Source organism: Acomys minous, assembly GCF_964271855.1.
Source record: "Acomys minous genome assembly, chromosome: 1".
Classification (NCBI taxonomy): Eukaryota; Metazoa; Chordata; class Mammalia; order Rodentia; family Muridae; genus Acomys; species Acomys minous.
Window position 1 is genome coordinate 51,712,084 of NC_140483.1, and position 20,036 is coordinate 51,732,119.

The 20,036-nt window shown below is 38.7% G+C and overlaps 1 protein-coding gene across 3 annotated transcripts in view; it reads left to right on the top strand.

The window, feature by feature from the left end:
* The first annotated feature begins 246 nt into the window (after positions 1 to 246).
* PTPRC (protein tyrosine phosphatase receptor type C) overlaps positions 247 to 20,036 on the top strand; it is a 108,949-nt gene continuing 89,159 nt past the window's right edge. For 2 of the 3 annotated variants that reach the window (XM_084787149.1, XM_084787150.1), the window contains exons 1-2: positions 247 to 272; positions 355 to 466. In XM_084787149.1, coding sequence (XP_084643275.1) covers positions 394 to 466 — 73 coding nt within the window. In that variant the 5' untranslated portion in view covers positions 247 to 272; positions 355 to 393. Of the gene's footprint in view, positions 273 to 354; positions 467 to 20,036 lie in introns of those variants that run through there. The other variant, XM_084787151.1, reaches the window with a different exon arrangement.

The following is a 20,036-nucleotide window of genomic DNA, read 5'->3' on the forward strand; positions in this document are numbered from 1 at the left end:
GTATGTAGTTTAAGACTGTTTTCCTTTAGAGGAAACTTGAGAACTGCTAACAGTATAATTACTTGAATTAAGGAAGTAAGAAGCTATTGCACTGACTATGAACAACTTTTTTTTTTACTTCCTGCAAAGAGGACCCTTTACAGTATTTTTGGAGAAGTTAGTAAAACCGAATCTGACATCACCATTTAGCAGTGCATGCAGCTAGCAAGTGGTTTGTTCTTAGGGTAACAGAGAAGGAAGCCTGCTCCCCATCTGATAAGACAGAGTGCAAAGTATGCATTCATTTCTTTTACTTTTTGACTTAGCTTTACAGAGACAGACTTCTAGAGAGATAACCATAATTTTGCCTTTCAGGGGGACTCTCTTTCTTGGGGATCCAGCTGATCTCCAGATATGACCATGTATTTGTGGCTGAAGCTTCTGGCATTTGGCTTTGCCTTTCTGGACCGAGAAGGGTTTGTCACAGGTAAGCACAACGATACTAATTTTTACTTCCTTGTGCTTTGTTCATTTTTCAGGGAAAGCTTGTTGGAAATGGGTATTTTTTGAAAGTTGTGTGTGATGGTCGTGGACAGTAAGGAGGCTCGCTACTCCATGCTCAAGCATCTTGTGGCTCAGAGAAACAAGACCTAGTGGAGGGCGGCATGCATTGTTTTGTTCAAAAGACATAAATGTTTAGGGGGAAGCTGTCCTTGTCTCTTTATTTTCAAAATGTTCAAGGATGTTACTAAATCAATAGCCCTGACCCCACATCTGCTACAGTCAGAGGGATTGTTAAATAAGTCAACTTTTATGCTTTTGATCAAAATATGAATGGTTTCAAATCATGAGATGGCTTTGGTTGTGTGTAAGCCCGTGTCTTCAGAAAAGAAAGAGGTCGCGTCCTCCAGTGTTGATGATTATTAAAATATGGTTTAGAATGCTTGGATTCAGAAAGGCTCAAAAAAACGCATCAGGTTAGGGGCTTCTAAAAAGCGGTTGACTTTTTTACATTGTCTTATCACAGAATGTGCTTTGAATTAATTATGTTAGTTCCTCAACAAAGGTTCTTTTGAATTTCGCTGTGGAAATTCTGGTAGAGCCAACGCCCTTCCTGGGTGATGGTGTAGATAGCACCACCTTAAAGAGGCAAAAATGTTAAAATCCCTAAGATTCACACCACCACTGTGTCCTTCAGGGCAGTGTAGCCAGGAGGACTCGGGTCCAGGTCTTTCCACGCTATGGTCTGCTCAATGGCTATTTCTTGACTAGTTTCAGTTTGGCATGTGAGTTGGCTGATAGCGTTTGTCCTCTAATGTTTAATCTAAGATAACTTAAAGTAAGAAATAATTATCTTATCAGAATTCAATTTTAATTTTTTCTTATGTTTACTACTCTCCTTTTCCTCTGAAACAGAGAGCACTAACATGGCTAATGTATGTTTTGTATCATTTATGGGCCTGGAAAACAAATACAGCCTGAGATAACTTTTTCATTGATGTTATCACAATAAGTTTGTTTTGCTTTTTAATTGGAAAGATGTATCTTTAAAAATCCATTTAGATAAGTTGTGAACTTTTTTTTGGTTTAGGTTTCTAGCACAAAAAGGATTAAAAAAAAGAGCACGTAGTCACAGAATTCTGTTGCAATGCACAAATTACTTCTCATGCTGTCCTCCCTCTACTGCTTTTGTTGAAAATCTAAAGAAAATCATGAGGAAGAATTTAAGGTTGTGTATTTGTATTTTATCATAAATCAGCATATTTCCACTATAAGTCTCCTCTCACAGAAAGTTACCAATTCTTCTTAAATGAATGTAAAAAGAACATTGAGAAGTCTTCAGGTCACAGAGCAAATCACCCCCAAATTATAAATCAGGCTATTTAGTGGGGTTTTTCTTTTGCATAAGAAGCATCTTTCAATTCATTATCAAATGTGTATAAAGGAATCTAGCAAATTTTAAATCAACTTTGGCAAATGTTATTCTATAAATAAATAAATATAGATAAATAGAGAGATGATTATTAATAAATATGGGGATAGCTGATAGATAGAACAGATTTAGGAGATCGAGTTTACTACGATTGCTCTCACAATACTGAGGGCAAATATTTTTCTACAGGACACTGATAGTTTTCCTTAACATGTGTACTTATTGTTGGAAACACACATATAATCATTTGTATTTGAAAATGGTGCCTAGCCGGTAAGGACACATTTTTGATTTAGCGTTGAGAATTTATTAAAGCTTTAAATTATATACTTTTCTTTATTAAGCAATGAATGACTCAGGTCCTACATTTTGTTTTCATGTAGTAAATTAATTCACTATCTACAGGAAATAAACTTTCAGGCAGCAACTTTTTACTACATGCTTTAGAAAAAAATTGAAGCAGTATAGTAGAACACAAGGGAGACACCGATGGGAAATACACACCACTCCCAGCCGTGTATTTAGCTTCTGAAATCCACATGAGACCAACGTCAAATTCAAACGTCCAGGGCAACAGTGATGCTGTGTTCGCATTGACAAAATGTCTCTGATCCCTTTGCTCTGTGCCGTGACAGTTAGACACTGAACACATGTTTACGAGTCATAAGTAATTCCAGGGCACAGGGATGGAGCAGAGAGTGGAAGTGGAGCGCATGCTTTCCACCCAAGTCCTAATGCTAGGCCTATCTACCGCACGGCACCCAACGGCTTCATCTGTGACGCGAACAGTGTGCAGTGAGTTATGTTATGAGTCATAACAGCGAGAACCCATTTCCTGAGCACAATTCTTAATTTTTCCATCAACATTAAAATATCTCATGCAACAAGTATGTACTTGGCCTTGCATAGCACGAGCATTTGATGCAAATTATTTATTGAATTGGACAAGCACTCCCATTAAGTTCTAAAAATAACAGGAGAGCCTAGGCTATGGGAATGGCCACTTGCTACTTAAAAAAAATTTCTTTTGATTTTTTTTTTTACAACTAACACATGTTCTGTGACCTTTGTCATTGCTACAATTTTAAAAGTGCTTTGTTAAAATGTGAAAATTATTTTATTAGAGGAAAGAAAATGGGTACTGGAAATCATGTGTTCCTCTGTCTTGCTTGGCACTCTGAGTACAGGATCAGAGTGGTGAACGGCAGGCAGCTGCCTTCTCTAGTCAGCTGGGTTTCTTTCCAACAGTGACAAGCAATGAGTGTAGCATGCAGACGTTTCTACATTGTTCGTGTGCACATACATACCCATGTACGCAGGTCTGCATGTCTCTGCATACTGGACCTCTACACACACTTGCCCGTTCAATACTGCGGTTCAGTGAACACAAGTCCTTTAGCAGGTTTATTTATTTATTTATTTATTTATTTGACCTAGACTGATTACCTCTGTGCTCATGAACTTATTTTATTTCCCACCTCCATACTAATCCTCCAGAAATGGAAAAACTCTTTGCCTATGTGCAGTTGCTGACATGCTCCACAACAGCTTAAAAACAAATCTGCCGCTTCCCTCATCTCTGTGGAGATCACCTCAATTCCAGGCTTCATTACTGTCTGTCTGTGCCATTATTATAGTATCTTTTCCACCAGTCTGAATCTCATTCCTTATATAACTTAAAGCATTAAAATGGAGAGGATCCTCCTGAGATTTTCCTCAACCGCTGTATCCTCTGTTTTAAAAGGCCAGCATCCACTGCGTGCAGTTGTGACATTCATTCTGCCATGTGTGCAAATGGCGGTGTTGGTCTTACTCCCTCTCCTCTTCTCTTCCCACACTCCTCTTCCTGAACACCTCTTCGCTTTTCTTCTCTCTTTTTCTTTTTTCCATGAACAATTTAAAGGGAACAAGTGGAAAGTGGCCCAACATCCATTTTCTCTACGTCCTCCAGGCCTTTAAAGTTTTCCATGAAAATCCCGTCTCCCCTCTGACACTTTCTAGCACCTTTCCCTAGAATCTGTTAACGATTATTTCAATTATTGTGATGATGATGATGATGAAGATGAAGATAAATGAATTTGTGTTTTTAACTGCCTGCTCTCCACATGAGAGCAGAAACTATGTATTGTGCCTTTTGGAAATTCTGTGTCTGAATTTAGATCTGAGTTCTGCTTAGTTTACGGGTGTCTAATGGAACTCCTTGATAAAGCTCCAGGTAATAAAGATGATGACTTTCGAGGAAGAAGAGGGAGAAGGAATGAGAGGAAGAAGACAAGGACGAGGACAGGGAAAAATTCACAGAGGAAGGCCAGGAAGAGAACACAAACAAATAAAAACTATCAAGAGGCAAATTGGGATAGAGGAGATAGGAATTTTGTCATGGTTACATGAATTTATTTTTAATTAGTGTGGTTACAGTTTGACCCTTTTTTGTTATTTACCTCTGTTATATGCACCTCATTTCCTGTTGGGAATATTCTTCCCAACTTCTTAAGGATTCGTGGCTTTGAGAATATTGTTCTCAACGCTTCCTTGGAGGGCTCTTGATGATGTTTTAGAGGATGAGATTTGTTCTTCAGACAAAACTGCCTTTGGGAAGGGAAGTCAGGCCAGAAGAGGGAATTGCACGTACAGCACCACCAGGGCCGGATGACGAGGGGCAGCCTTCGCAAACACTGGTTTCGATGCTCGTGGCCTGTTCCCTCAGAAGTGGAACATACTGGACACACAAGATCTGCAGGAAGCCCGGGAGTCATTTCTCCCCATTTAGTGGGACAGTGAACTCTAGTCAGAATAGACAAGAAGTACATACTCATAATCAGGGTGATTCATTTTGTTGGTGAATACAATATTAATGAAGACAAAGCTTCGTGTGCAGGATGTGCATGTTGAGCTCAGGGTGGTAAAATGAAAGGGGATTTTTTTTCCATCACCTCAGACATTAATCTGTCTAGTCATCATACTATTAAATTATTTATGTAGACAGAAACTGTGATGAACTTCATTTCTGGCCAGACTTAAATTATATATGCCTTTTCAGTGCTGAACACCCAACCCCATAGCAGTTGCATGTCACTGAAGGATCAGGCACAGTTCCTGCTGACACATAGATGGAACTTTTTAGAGATGAAGCCAAACCAAAGATTAAACATTTCAGACAATTCACTTAGCAACACCATATAATATCTGTTAATAGCAAATATGCAAATACACAACACCAAATATAAAAAATAAAATTTACATATAAATTATATATAAATATACAATACCAAATATAAAAAAATAAATTTTACAGTGGTCATTGTGTTTTGTATATACAGCCTTTACCAATATTTAGATTTTAAAATATCTGATTGTTATTGAAGGACTTTAATTCATTCCTACTTACATGTTGGTGACTTACTTTGAATTTTACCTGCCAATAAATCCTTAGAGATGACAGTTATAAGCAGAAAACTACATTTGGGCACCACACAAAACAGATGAAGAGTAAATAGAGACAACATATATCATTTCTTCTTATCCAGGACTACTGAAAAATGTATACAAAGCTAATACTTGGAAAAAGAAATGAGAATTTTCAGTGTCCAACCAGAGTTCCTTCAACTGATTCATTTGTGAAAGATAATAAACAAGCTTTTCATTTTTTTATTTAATTTTTTTATTATAGACTCAAGCTCAGACAAATGGGAATGTGTGTTCTGGCACTTCCCTCTATTATATGTGTAAAATATTTGATTCTTGTTCTTTTTGTTTTTTGTTTTTGAGAGACAAAAATATAAAGAGAAAAAATATAATTTACAAACTAAATTGACCTAAGTGTATCATAGACATGATGAAAATTACAATAAAAAATAACTATTTCCCACTAAAACTGTAGCAACTGCAAAAAGAGAAAAAAACAGGAGAAAAAGAAAGAAAGAAAAAGAAACAAAGTCACCCTCTCAAATCAATCCTTAAAAACCCTGATCTGTTGCCACTAGACTGAAGGCAAGAGTGGAGAGTAACTAACCCTCCCCACTCACGTGTATTAGTTAGTTGGCTAGGGGAATGCACTGAACGCCACTGATTAAGACAACTCTCTACAACTAACTAACATTTGTCTTCCTATACAAACAGTTTAGCGACTCCTGATTAAATAACAGCTGTGCCAAGAGGCATTACCAAAGCTAAGGAGATAAAATACGCTCTGTATTTTAAGTGTCCTCATACAGAGAAAAACCCACAAGAGCTCAACTTCTGATCAGAGACATCTTGAGCACGATGTGCTGTGCACAGCAGCCACTCCACACTGAGAAATGCCCTCAGACTTGGAGAAAGGAATATTTTGAAAATTTATATAGATCCTATAATATATATATATATATAATTTTTGGACACTTTCCTCATCTATAAAGTTCCATATAAGCATTAAAGCCATACTGTTTATGAAAATGTCTTGAAAACTGTGCAACATTTTATGACCTTGTCAAGGATATCCATGTGCCAATAAAATCACAGTGAACATCTCTTTGGCCCATTCCCATGCAGCTGCCTCCAAAGTAGCAGAGAACATTAATGCCATATCACCTTGGTAGTAAGGATGCTTTAGCTTGACTTTTTTTATAAAATAAATTCTTTTAGAAAATACCAACACATTTGAATTTTCTTTAAACTACAGAAGAAATTCTCATTAAGTCAATTTAATTCCCAGGGCATTTAAAAAAATAGCCTATCTCCATAATAATCAAAATTTCCATTTTTATTTTCCTGAATCATTATTCAACAGCATAGCTTTCACCTAAACTTTACAATTTCCTGTACCATTGCATACCTGAATCAATTTTATTCACCTCAAATTGTGCCAATTGCAGCTTGTGCCTCTGGGGACTTTGCTTGGTGGCCCTTAGTTTTCTAAGTGTAATTTTGCTAATCAAGCAATAAACATAATTTAAAATGTATTTTAATTCTTTCTCTTTTAACAAGAAACACTTCTAAGGGTTGACTCATCCACTGTTTGGTTTTAAATTTTATTACTGAGTTTCAGTGTCACACAGAATATACAAAATCCAATTTTTCACTTTTGTCAAGCTTTGTTGGGGGGCAGTGCGAGCATCATGAAGCATTTGTTGTTACTTCCTGGCCATACTGTGAGGCAAGAGCTCCTTCAACCAGATTCATCTTGAGTTTTCTCTTTTTTTAATTTGTTCACTTTACAGCCCAGGTAATGAGGCCCCTCCCTCATTACCTCCCAGTCCCACCTTCCCTCCCCTATACCCTCTCCTTCCCTCCCCTAGTCTTCAGAAAGGGGAACCTTTCTCCCCTAACACCTGACCTCAGCCTATCAAGTCTCAGCTGGACTGCCTGTATCCTCTTCCTCTATGGCCAGGCAAGGCTGCCCTGGCAGGGGAAGTGATCAACATATGGAGGCCAGAGTCCATGTCAGAAGCAGTCCCTACTCCACATTTTATGGGACCCATATAGGGACACTGTGCTGCCTATCTACTGCATCTGAGCAGAGGGTCTACGTCCACACCATGCTTGGTCCGTGGGGACCTCCTCCCTGGATTTGCTGTCTTCATTGGTCTCCTTGTGGAGCTCCTGACCCCTTCAGGTCCTTCTATTCCCCAACTCTTCTTAAGACTCCCTGCGGTCCCTGTGTGTCTCAGCATCTGCTTGGACCTCCTCCTGGGTGGAGTCTTTCAGCGGACCTCCCTTCCTGTTCTTTCTCTTCAACTGCTTCCGGTGTCTAATCTATTTGTCCTTCTGAATGAGAATTAAGCTTTCTCCCTAGGGTCCTCCTTGTTATTTGTTTCTTTAGGTCTGTGTATTGTAGTGTGGTTGTCCTGTATTATGTGGCTAATATCCGCTGATAAATGAGTATATACCATGTGTGTCTCTCTGGGTCTGGGTTACCTCACTCAGATGATCGTTTCTAGTTCTATCCATATGCTTGCCTTTTTTAAAGAAAGAATTTTAATTGTTTCTTAGGTAGCTAAGGAGACCGTCATTTGTAAGACTGCTCTCAAATCAGCCAGAATTAGTTTGGTCAATGAATACTCATTTGCATAGTATTCTGAGGAGTTTTGGCACCTTAGACTACCTCCTTATTCCTCAGTGAAACAGTGACTAAAGAACAGGGTCCTGGTATAAAATGATTGGTAGGAAGCATCAAAGCCACTGTGGCTCCTTGTGCTTAGGAAAAGTGGATGCAGTTAGCATTGTGGACGTAGCTCTGGTTGAATCCGTAACCATACTATAGTTGTAAGTCGAATTTTTTTCTAAGAAATTTCCCTGCCTCTCAAAGATTGACCATGCTCCCATTTCATATGTGTGTGCTTTTCTCAAGTGAACAAATTATAACTGCTTTTCAATTTTTAGCTCAAAAGTCCTATTCCTGGAGCGGTTTCACCTCCCCACCACGCTCCATGCTATGAGCATTCTGTGCTGTAGAGAGTCTCTAGGAGAGCTCTTCCTGCCTGCCTTTCCTCCTCCCCCACCCCTCTGATCCCATTTCTACCTCTTTCTCTCCATACCCATTGTGACTCTGAATCTCACTGAATGCTTTCTTATTTACCAGTGTAGACTAAGTCCCCCTCCCCCAGTGCTCGCTTTGTGAAGGGGTGCGTAGTCTGTGAATGTCACCCTGCACCGTGGCTATAAAGCCCTTGCCAATCGTATGAATCCTGCCCATTTATTACTGTTGTTTATGTAAATTACACAAAGTGAGATTTTCTACATGGTAGCAATGTCAAGAAATAAAAGACTCTAAAATTATGGTGCCCCTCTTTTCATCACGTGCTATGAATAAAATCCTCTAACGTTTTCCCAACCAAACCATCATTGTTTTAGACATATTAAAAAGTGCGGGAATAAATAAACAGATGCAGAGTAGAGTCAAGGTGAGATTTCCCAAACAAAGAAAAGTTGTAGATTATGGGCACTCTAGGCCTGATTTATTCCTCAGTATCGCACGTGGCCATGCCAACTAAATCTACTGATTCATTTAAATTGTGAATATGATGATCAAGCATTTGGTGAGTGATTTCTCCACATAACATCCTGGACTACTGTGCGTTCCACTGTTTCACAGGAAATCTGCAATCTGCAGTATGCTGGCTAAGACGAGGTTTTTAAAGTCCTTCCGGTCCCCCCCACCCCACCCCCCCGCAGACTCAAAGGTCCCTCCTCAAAGTAGTAATGGGCTTTGCTGCAGATATGTATGGGTGGTGATGATTTTTACAATTACAATTTATTTTTAAATCACTATTTTATGACATAATTCTCCAAAAAGCAAGCAAACAAACAAAACTCACTCTATCCTTGTAAACTATCTTCAGAATGCCAGTACAACTAGGTTCCTTTTTCCTGTAGACTTTTCAATGGAAGCGGTGTAGAGGTTCCAATATATTGTGCAGATGATTGGCCAACTAAGAAAAAAAAACCAGTGGAAATCACTAAATGAAACTGGGCAATCACTGTAATTTGCTTTATTTGTTTTGTGATTTGTTCTGAGAAGAAAATACATTGAGGAGAAGCTTATAACAGACATCTGTCTATACTATCACATAACAGATCTTGCCTTAATTTGAATTCCAGAATAACGTCCCCAAACCATCAGCTAGTCACAAGTTAGGGCTAGGCCAGGGGGAGGCTCCTACTTTAACCCTGGCTTATCTGTTTTTCAGTTCTATTTATTTAGTGTTACCTCAGTCTTGCTAGCGTTCCAGCATGGTAACCAGACCTGACAATATTCATATGTAAAACACAGCAGGAAGAAATGGTAGCTGACCATCTCAGAGGTCCTCTGTGTGCATTACTCACCACAGGCTCACCCACTTGGCTCACCTCCTTCCATGTGCTCACTGAGTCTTGCACATCTTTGACAAAATCTAATTAGTGTTTTTCTGATAAAAGCACACACACACACACACCAAAACATCTTTGATTAATATGTGTTTGCTACAAATGCTAATGCCACCCAAGTGATAGAAAAGTAAGATGCTGAGAACTTAGGAGGCTGAAGAAGCACAGTCTGAGTCTGTCTTAAGGTGGTTGATGTGAGAACGCTGGATTGCCCCCACCACTTAACTAGCTTTTGATATTACACAAGGTGAAAAGCATTGAGTAATTCACTCAAGTGCCTAATTCTTTGTTGTTTTGAAGTGCAAGGGAAGTAGTTTGACCTTTGTTAAATCCTTTGATCACAGAAAACACAGGATGCTCTCATCTCACTCCAGGAAGTACAGGCACAAGCTCATCTTTCCAGTCAGCCCAAAGCATAGCAGATGCATCCCCCCAGTGGCTTTGCCCACATTTCCACTCCAGCAAAGTGTTTACTGATGCTGTAATAAGTTAAATATATATATTCAGTCAGAAAAGTTTAACTCACATATGTTGATATTTTAGACAGGGATTTCCAAATACCCTTCTAACTTGTAAGGTCATGTACTAACTTATGCCCTATGCATCTTGAATAGGTCTAGTTTACAGTGACCTGGGTTACTATGCTGTAAATTTTGTTATCGGTACTTTCGCTGTGATCAAAACATAATGGCTAAAAAACATTTAGTGATGCCCAGGCTATCAGTTTAGAGTCTTGATTGTGTGAGAAAAAGACACACACACAAGCATAGTAGATAAGCAAGTTTGACAAAGTCTGGGAGTAGAGCAAAGTAGACATTACTAATGTCAGATTCAGTCGTGTGCTGGCAAAGCCAGTCTTAAAATATAACCAAGATTCCACTCCGTGTCTGCTGCCATGAAACACTGTGGAAATTACAAATAAAAAAAAAATCTCAATTTCTTCAGATGTGAGAGGGGAATAATAACAGGAAACATGAAATCTGAATCAGTTGCTTGCTGAATCCTCCCTATGAGGTGGAAAGTGTTGTGAAGAAGAAAAGGCCCCACACTTCTATGCGAAAGGTGCTCGCGTGTGAGCGAGAAGAAATTATTGAGAAAGATTCACTGTTCCTAAGTGCTAAAGAGAAAATGAAACAGTGTAATATGGGAGAAGTTCCAGATCCAGAGGGCATGTTTATTTAAATGGAGTAACCAAGGAGAATTTTCTAGAGCACAAGTCACTGAGCCACTTGGTGACTGGCACAAAGAGGAATATGGTGTGACGGGAGTTTGGCATGTGCCTCTGTTAAAGCAAACAAGGTCCTGTGATAAAAAAGTAAGGTGTCTAAGGCACAGAAAGGTCAAGCACAGTGTCATGGTGAGCAGAAAGACTGAACAGGAGACATGTCTAGACTTTACCATAAGCTAGGCGTGGTAGCCCAGGAATGCCAGCACTTAGAAGGCAGAGACAGTCAGATATCTATGAGTTTGAAGCCAGCCTGATCTACTTAGTGAGTACTAGGACAGCCAGGGCTATGTAGTGAGACCCTGTCTCAAAAAATAAAAAATAAAAATAGAATTCATTGTACGTATAAGGAGAAGATGCTATTGGGCATCTTTAAGAAAAGGACCATTTAATCTTATTATCTATGTTAAATACACTATCCTGGCTGCTGAAAAGAAAAATAGGTTGAATGTAAATCAGTCCTAGAACATGAAGAATTGGACAAGGGGAGCTGAATGGTAAGAAAGTAGACATTTACATAGAATCAAGGAAAATAGCATGCTGAAAAGTACACAGCTGTCATAGGAAATGATGCTGAAGAGGAGTGATGGGAAGACTAGACAGCCAGTGAAGAGAAACAAATGTCTTTGCCTTACACGAGTGTGAAGGACTTAGCACACTTGCTGGTGTGCAATGAATGATAAACCATTTAAGTGCACACCAAAAATCCCAAATCCTGGCCCTTGTTAAAAGATAAGACAGAGGAGTAATTGTGATTCCCCTCTGTAGCACGTGTTTTGTCTTCATGCACTCAGATGAAAATAGTTAAAAAAAAATCTTTCACTCAACACGTGGGACTTGAACTTTGTTGTAAGGTTACTGTTTTGTTGTTACTATTGTTTTTAAAGTTTATTTCTAATCCAAAATTTAAATCTTCCATTTTGTTGAAAAAATTGAAAGCCAATTAGCTATCAAGTTGGCAGGTGTTAGGTAGAAACTAATGCCCTTGATAATTATATATTGTGCTCATGGAAATAAACTGTTTAACAGGTGACTAATGCAATACAGGTGTCATTTTGACTGAAGGCATGCTAGGTTTTTATTATTTTATTTTTGTTTCATCTTGGTTGGTCTGAAGTTTTTATTTTAGTAAAACTTGTTTTTTTTGGGGGGGGGAGTGGGGAAGAGAAAGAGTTCTTATAATATCTCCATTCTACAGTGCTACCTTATTGCTTTTAATATAAAGAATTCTTCTACTTACAGGTTCAGATATGTAGACAATGTACCAGTAGCCTATCCTAAAAGGAAATAGCTATATTTAATTTTCCTTGTTCTAATATTAAATACTAAAATTGAGGAAGAATAAATAAGGAAAGGGAAGTAGCACTGAGTGTCTGTGTGCCCGGTTCTCTACAAATCGCTTTCTGTGCATTTGCAGTCTGGCATTGCTGGGCATCAAACCCAGCTCTGTATGCACTCCTGCAAGGTTTATACCACTGAGCTAAGTTCCTAGGCCCTCGGCCACTAATTTCAATAAGGCAGCCTTCTTTAAACCAAAGAAGGAGTAATCTAGATGTTTGGGGCACTTATTTTACTTATTGTGTTTTTAAAGTTGAAAACAGACACTAAGTGCTTTGACACGTTTCTGTGATGTCTGTAGTGAGAATCATGAAATGACACTGGAGAAAGAAAGTAAGGCTGCTTTCTCTTCTTGCCTGTTTAATTTTCATATAGCCATAGAGGAGCAACCTGGGTACATCCGCTTAAGCTCCATTTGAAAGAATAGCCAGGGTACCAAATGGAAGAGGGACGGAGGGAGACAAATAACAGAGTGTTTGAGGAATAGACCATCACACATGTAGTCCTTGCCATCTGTTTACCAGAAAGTATATGATTGCTTCAAAGTCGAGAAACCTACAGCACTTAGCATAAAGTATATGTAAACTTAGGAAAGGCAAGCAATCTTTTCTCAAAAGTGTTAGCTCAGTTTACATGCACAGCATCAGTTTTTGTTTTTGTTTTTTGTTTGTTTGTTTTGTTTTGTTTCAGGGATAAGAGTGTGAGGCAGAGATATCCTTCTGTTGGGATGATAGAGGAATGCACTCTTTATAATGCGCTCTGGGTGGCCATCCTAGCACAGATGGAACCCACCAGACCATCCAGAGGCTCGGGGGAATGGGTGATGATGAAAGATACAGATTGACGTATAAGAGGAAATGACCAAAGCCTTTGCAACAGCAATTTTTCCCCTTTCTGAGCATAGACGGGCGGTTTGTGAGGGCCATTGGGAAGGCATGGAAAAACCAATACGGAGGATGGCCAGTGATAGATCAAAGGCAAAGTGGAGCCTCAAAGTTCTGGAAGTGGAACAAATCAGATACAAAATGAGGAGCACTTCAAAGATGGGGAACAAGATCATAAAAATAGTTTGAGTTGTCAAGTCTAAGATGTGTGCCAGTTTTGTCACATTCTGTTTCCGCGGGTGCTGTAAGAGTGGAGGATAATTTTATTCATGTCTATTCAATTATACATATCTTCCTGTGTATCTCAGCTAATTTATATATATATTTAAAAAAAAGGTATATACTATGCTCAAACACAAATCCCTTTCCTCATCCTTTTGATAGAAGACATTCTCAGCATCAGTTATAATACTTACACTTTAAAATTCAAGGGTGCTACAGAATATCAATGCTGAAGCATTTCTTTTTAAAAATATATTTTATTAATTTATTCATATTACATCTTAGTTGTTACCCCATCCCTTGTATCCTCCCATTCCTCCCTCCCTCCCATTTTCCCCTTACTCCCCTCCCCTATGACTGTGACTGAGGAAGACCTCCTCCCCCTGTATATGCTCATAGGGCATCAAGTCTCTTCTTGGTAACCTGCTATCCTTAATGAATGGGACAATACAGGGATAGTGCAGTATTTACATGTGTGGAAATTTGTAAAGGGCTTTGGAATTCTGTCCTAACTAATATATGCAACTTCCATTTGGTTCTTCAAGAGTCCTGGCATAAGCTGAAATCTTGATTTTAAAAACAAGCAATCGTTCATATGCTATTCTTTAAATCAGAGTATAGAAAAATGGAATGCCCAGCCATTTTAAATGCATATTCCTATCTTGAAATTAACTTGTTTTTAAAGTCATTTACATCTGCTAAAGAACAGCAGGTAAGAAAAAAAAAGACGAATACAACTCATAAAACACAGTTTTGTACAAACTTGGCTCCGGTTCATGTTTGGTCAGTGTTTAGAAGAAAGAAACTTCTCATGGATGTATCATTCATGCAGAGACTATTCGTTATAATTTAGGAGCAAGTGTTTACATAAATGTATTTGTGGCAAAAAAAAAACAAAACACAACAAGAAAAACCACACACAAGCCTACATTTTAATTCAGCTGTTACTGTATCTCATATTGTTACGCTGAAACAGAAAGTTTAGTATTTTAAAAACAAAAGTAAGACATATTTCATTTTAAAAGTCTCTTTTGGCTGTGAATTTCCTCAGACAGTCACACTGGTAGGACTGTCAGGCACCAGGATTTACATGTTACTCTAGGCCCCCATTTTATGGACTGAACACCTGGATCTGATAGAAAGGGGGCACTTCCTCCCCTGCCTTTTCTAATAACCCTTGCTTACAGATATGTGCACTTCATGCTCATTAAGAAAGTGGCCAGAGTTTAATATCTACCATTATAACACATAACTAATTGTGGCATTCTCAATGGCTTTTCAAATTAAATACATTTTTAATTTCTTTAAAAAACAATATTGAGAGTTACCCTTAAAGACATTTTAGGGCTACAGATGTTTTTCTTTATTGTGTTAATTGATTTAAGGTCCATCAAAATGTTGTTAAAATGCCCAGAGGTTTACAATAATGATGACACATGGATCAGATTAAAATTCTTTTTATGCAGAAAAAAAAAAAACAAATCAATAACAAGAAGAAAATAATTTAGTCTTCTCTGTTCAAATAAATTTGGTGAGTGGATTCCAACAGTCAAGTCATAGTTAAGCTTTTATTCTTAATTATTTATTCTCTTAATTCATAATAAATAAACGATATAAGGGGACATATAATACACCATAAACTAATGCAGTTTCTCAGTACAAGTTTGGTTTTGTGAAGACACACAGCTATACGTTTTCTGTTATAATTTGTCTTTGTGTCTTAGAACTGTCCAATTGCTAACTTTTTTTTGTTACTTCTTTTAATTTTGAGATGATAATACAATTACATCATTTCCATCTTTACCTTCTCCCTCCCATCTTCCCATAAATCCATCATCGCTTTTTTTTCCTAATTCATGGCCCCCCTTTTTTTGGTCATGAATTGCTATTACATGCATCTATGTACATACCCATGAAACGCTATATAAATCCTGCTCTGTCTTTGTAATGTTACTTGTGCGTTTGTTTTCAGGGATGAGCGTTTAGTTTTGCATAACCTATTGCTGGGCTTGTCCCTGGGGAAGACTGTTTCTCCTGCTCTCACATTCCTTAGTGGCCTGCAGTGCCTTGTGCATGGTGGCTGAGGCCTTGTGCCTTCCACGCCATCTATTTGGCCTGTCTGTTGTTTTCCTTGTTCATCGCACGTTAAGGCTGTTATGTTGGTGATACTTTGTGAATCTACTTTCAACTGATAAAATACAGTGCTATTTTTCAGTCCCTTGGCTGGCCCCCTCTCTAAAGATATTTTAATTTCCTCTTACCATGCTTCTGTGGTATCAGAGAATAAGTGATATGCCCTGCAGCCTGAGAAAACCAGGTGAAGGGAGGCCTCACCAAGTTCACACGTGTGTGTATAATCGTAGTGTTTTAAATGTGAATTTTTATAGAAAATCATGAATATTAAAATGAAAATTTTTAATACTTAGTTCTAAGTTAAAGTTATGATGAGTTACAGATGTGATGCATGAGTGCTGAAGAAAATTTATCTAAGGAAAAATTGCAATGGACCGGATCCATCAAAACAATTCAGTTAATTCAGTATAGTAGTGTTTTGTTTTCATGACCTATTTCTCTTTTATTTGCATGGAGTTTATATTATGTCTATGTAGTCAAAATAAGGTTTTTATTTTCTTTTTTCATATAAAATATAATAGGATAGGAAGGAATGGGAATGCCCTTTATTAGTATCATTATTTTTAAATGGCAAATTTGCATGAAGTCTGTTGGGTACTGTGTACAGTGTTCAAAGGGTACATCATACCATTTATGAAAACTTCAAGAGATCAAATACATTCACAGGTGAGAAATATTGTCAGTTGCAATGATATATTAACTGTTTAAAAAGTAAAAGGAGGGCTAACAAATCAGTACTGATATTCATTCGCTGTGAGAATTTATACATCTACCCATAACTGTGTGTTCTAAAGACAGTTTGCTTGTTGTTTCAGAGAGAGAGACTCTAAGTCATAGGTATCCATTAGGCTGTGTTCTCCTTTCAAAGAGACCCCTGCAACTATGGAGCTAATGACGTCAGATAAGGTTTTTTAGGGAACGTAAACAGTAAGGGTTACAGACACAGTTCTACTTTTTGCAAATGGAAGAAGTGGGATCTGACATTTTCAGTTTTTACACTAAAGATATTGTTGCTTTTATTTCTTTCCTACCTCTGCTTTTCCTACTTCCTGTCTCTTCCTGGTTCTGGTCCCTGTTGCTAGAAGATGAGGGTCCGTGACAGAGGCAGTGGACTGTGAAGGGGCTATGGAGGCATACATATTAGCTACTCTACTAGCAGCTAAGGCCAGAGCAAAGAGCCTGTCAGACCTCTGTTAGCCAGCACAGGGCTGTCTTCTCATGGGTTGCTTCACCTTCCTTAAGGAAGTTAGCTGACTTTGTGTTTTGCAAGAAAGTCACGTCATGGAGACGGGGTCGGGAGTGGGTACGTAAGGGGAGTTTAGTTTCTGTGAGGTGGGAGTTGAGAGCTCAGACATTGTTCACACTCTTCTAGAAAGACATCACAACCAAGGCACCCCAACCCGTGACTAAGACTTGTTAAAGGGAGCGATCATGTTTCTCAGAATAACAGAAAAGAACATTATGCAAAAAGATGAAATCTGAAAAGGGAAAAAAGCCAATTTTTCTTAAAGTGGAAGTTCTCTTGTTTGTGTTTATAGGATTGTAAAGTCTACCATGAGATGAAATGAGACTGTTTACTCAGATTTCATGTATGTGTGTATGCATGTCCTTGTTAAATGCCTTGGTTTACCTTTTATTATAGAGCAAAGTTATGCACTAATCTAAAACATATAGTTTCCAGAGCAGTGAAAATTACCCACGTGTTCTTGTTAATCAATTATTCTTATTTAACTATAAATAAATTTCTTGTAGACGTTGCCTGAAAGTCGTACACATACCCAGGAAGAAGGTGTGTGAGTGTACCTCCCATTTACTGGGAAAAATCACTTATAATTTCAATAAATAGTGTTTTCATTTCACACTCTCTTGCTGCTTCTGGATTCTAGCTAAATCCAGAAACAGAAGTTACGAAATATTATGAGAAATCTTTTTGCTTCTATTTTTTTTCTCAATTCCCACCAAAATAGCAGAAGTCTGTAGACATTCACTCTGGTTGAGCTCTGGCCCTGAGGCTCCTTCTCTGCTGTAGATCTCCAGGCACGGGTTCACAGGGAACCTCTGGCCAGTTTCAATGGCTATTTGACAGCCATCATCCCTCAGCTCTGCCCTCTCCCTGAATGGGCACAGATGCCCCTGGCTTTCCCCTACCATTGGGTCTTGTATACCAATTAAATGTGTATGGTAGCATTTCTTTTACAATTAGACAGACATAGCCCAGCGATTGTAGCTTAATTTAAATTAAATTCTAGGTGGTGTGTGTGTGTGTGTGTGTGTGTGTGTGTGTGTGTGTGTGTGTGTGTGTGTGTGTGTAATTTATAAGACAGTGTTCTAGATCTGGAAAATTTGTGGCAGCAACTAGAAAATTTTGAGTCTTCTTCATACCTAATAGCAGATAGCTTTCTAAAAAGCTGTTTCCCTTTGTCTGTCTGGCATAAACCTGAATTGCCCTTCACATACAATTTCATCTTCTCAAACAAGTTACTTTCATAGGCAAGACTACTGCTATTTGTTTAATAAATTCTTTTGCAGGTAGTTTCCCCTGAGTTTTTGTTGAATCCCACTGTGTTGTAGATGTTTCCAGTTTGGGGTGATGTTGCCTGAGTCCAAGGCCTCCCGTTTGCTGAGCACACACTCTGGTCGGAGCTGTTTCCCCAGCTGCAGATATATTTTTAAACCATGCATTGTCCCTTATCATTTACATTTTCTCTTCTGTGAACATGTTCCATGTTATGGTAAAACTTTCTTAGGACGCTGTGTAAAAGATGGACATGCATCTGAGGACCAGGTAAGACAGACCCACCATAATGACCAGAGGACACAAGGTGTTCTGCTGGGTCAAAGCCTTAGGCAGCTTGTTCCAGCCTCCATTTTCAGAGAAAACTCTTGAGGCTAACCTAAGACTCCATTGTCCTTCCTAAGAAGCGAGCCCACTCTAACAGCCTAGATGACATTTGCCCTGGAGCATCAACAAGGCTGTCAATCTCGCATCTTCTGCCGGGGGAGTGATTCAGAATGTGTTCCACCGCACCCGAGCCCTGCACCTGCTGCTCCACCCTCTAACTCACACCTCTAACCACACTCTTGCTCACTACCTCTCACACCAGGCAGCTGAGAACAGCACATTCGGTAAACTCCCCTGCTTTCTTGATTCCTTTCATGAGGCCCGCATTAGGGCCTACAAACATCCTCAGATCCACCTGCACTCATTTTTTAAAGGCTGTTTTAAAAGGCCTGGATTCCACCCTCCAACCGCTCAAAGGAACTGAAATTTGTCTTCAAAATCGAATGCTGTAACTAAGCCCGAGGATGCTCTCAGCCTCTCGTCAGTATTCCTTGAGCAGCCTTCAAGATAGTTTCACCATCAAAGACAATTTGGACTTTGTTTCCACGTGCACTATGTGTGCTTTTATCATAAGGATAACAGTTAAGATATGTATTTTGATACTAAAATATGTGCTAATAAAAATGAAAAAACACTCAGTAGAAATAGTTTAACAGTTCTTACAAGTCTTTGGGTTTTTGTTTTTGTTTTTGTTTTCCACAACAGGGGTTCTTTCTGTATTTCCTAACAGTTCTGGGGTAGTTCTGTAGACCAGGCTGGCCTTGAGCTCACAGAGATCTTCCTGCCTCTTCCTCCTGAGTGCTGGGATTAAGGGCATACACCACCACATCTATCATTCTTATGAGCTCTTTTAAAGTCGGCCTACTCAGAGAAGTGCCAGGGTCTCTCACTTGTTTTGTATCCAGCTTGCTGCAATGGGTGATGCTTTCCAGTCTACGGAGTGAGAGATTGTGAATGAGAGAGACAAAAGTGATTTTTTGGTATTGTCACGAAAACAATACCACAAATACTACACAATAATCTTTTTTTTTTTTCCAATTCAGACATTCCAGGAGAGGCTCCTTGGGGCACCATGAGTGTCCAGGACATGTTTTGAAAGCACTGACTTTAGCCAACAGGGAAGGGTTTTCCCCTCAGAGCAACATGGGATACAGCTCCTTCTTCCTTATGACAATACCGAAAGCATTTTTGCCATGTTTATGACATCCTCACCAATCCTGTACTTTCCGAGAATAAAACATCCTAGTTTCCTTTTATTTTCTATTCACTCGGTATCACATCTTCTATGCCTACTTCCCCTTTCCCCATTAAGCTACCTCTACTTGCTAGATTTCATTTTCCTTGCCAGTGAGTGTCACACTGCACTAGAAATTGTACTTTTAGGACCTGGTAATTTGACTCAAAAAAGCAAAAACAAACAAACATGTGTCTTTCCCAAACTGGCTATTGAAAAGTTACCATGTCCATATGGGTTGGTTATTCATTGTATACATGTAATTATGAGACACATTTATGGAATGCAGTGGGATGGTTTGACTCATGCATAAGTCATATAGTTATAAAATAAGAGGAAGTAGCATATACACCAGCTCATACAACTATCTTATTTTACGAGATGATCACTTCCAAAACTCT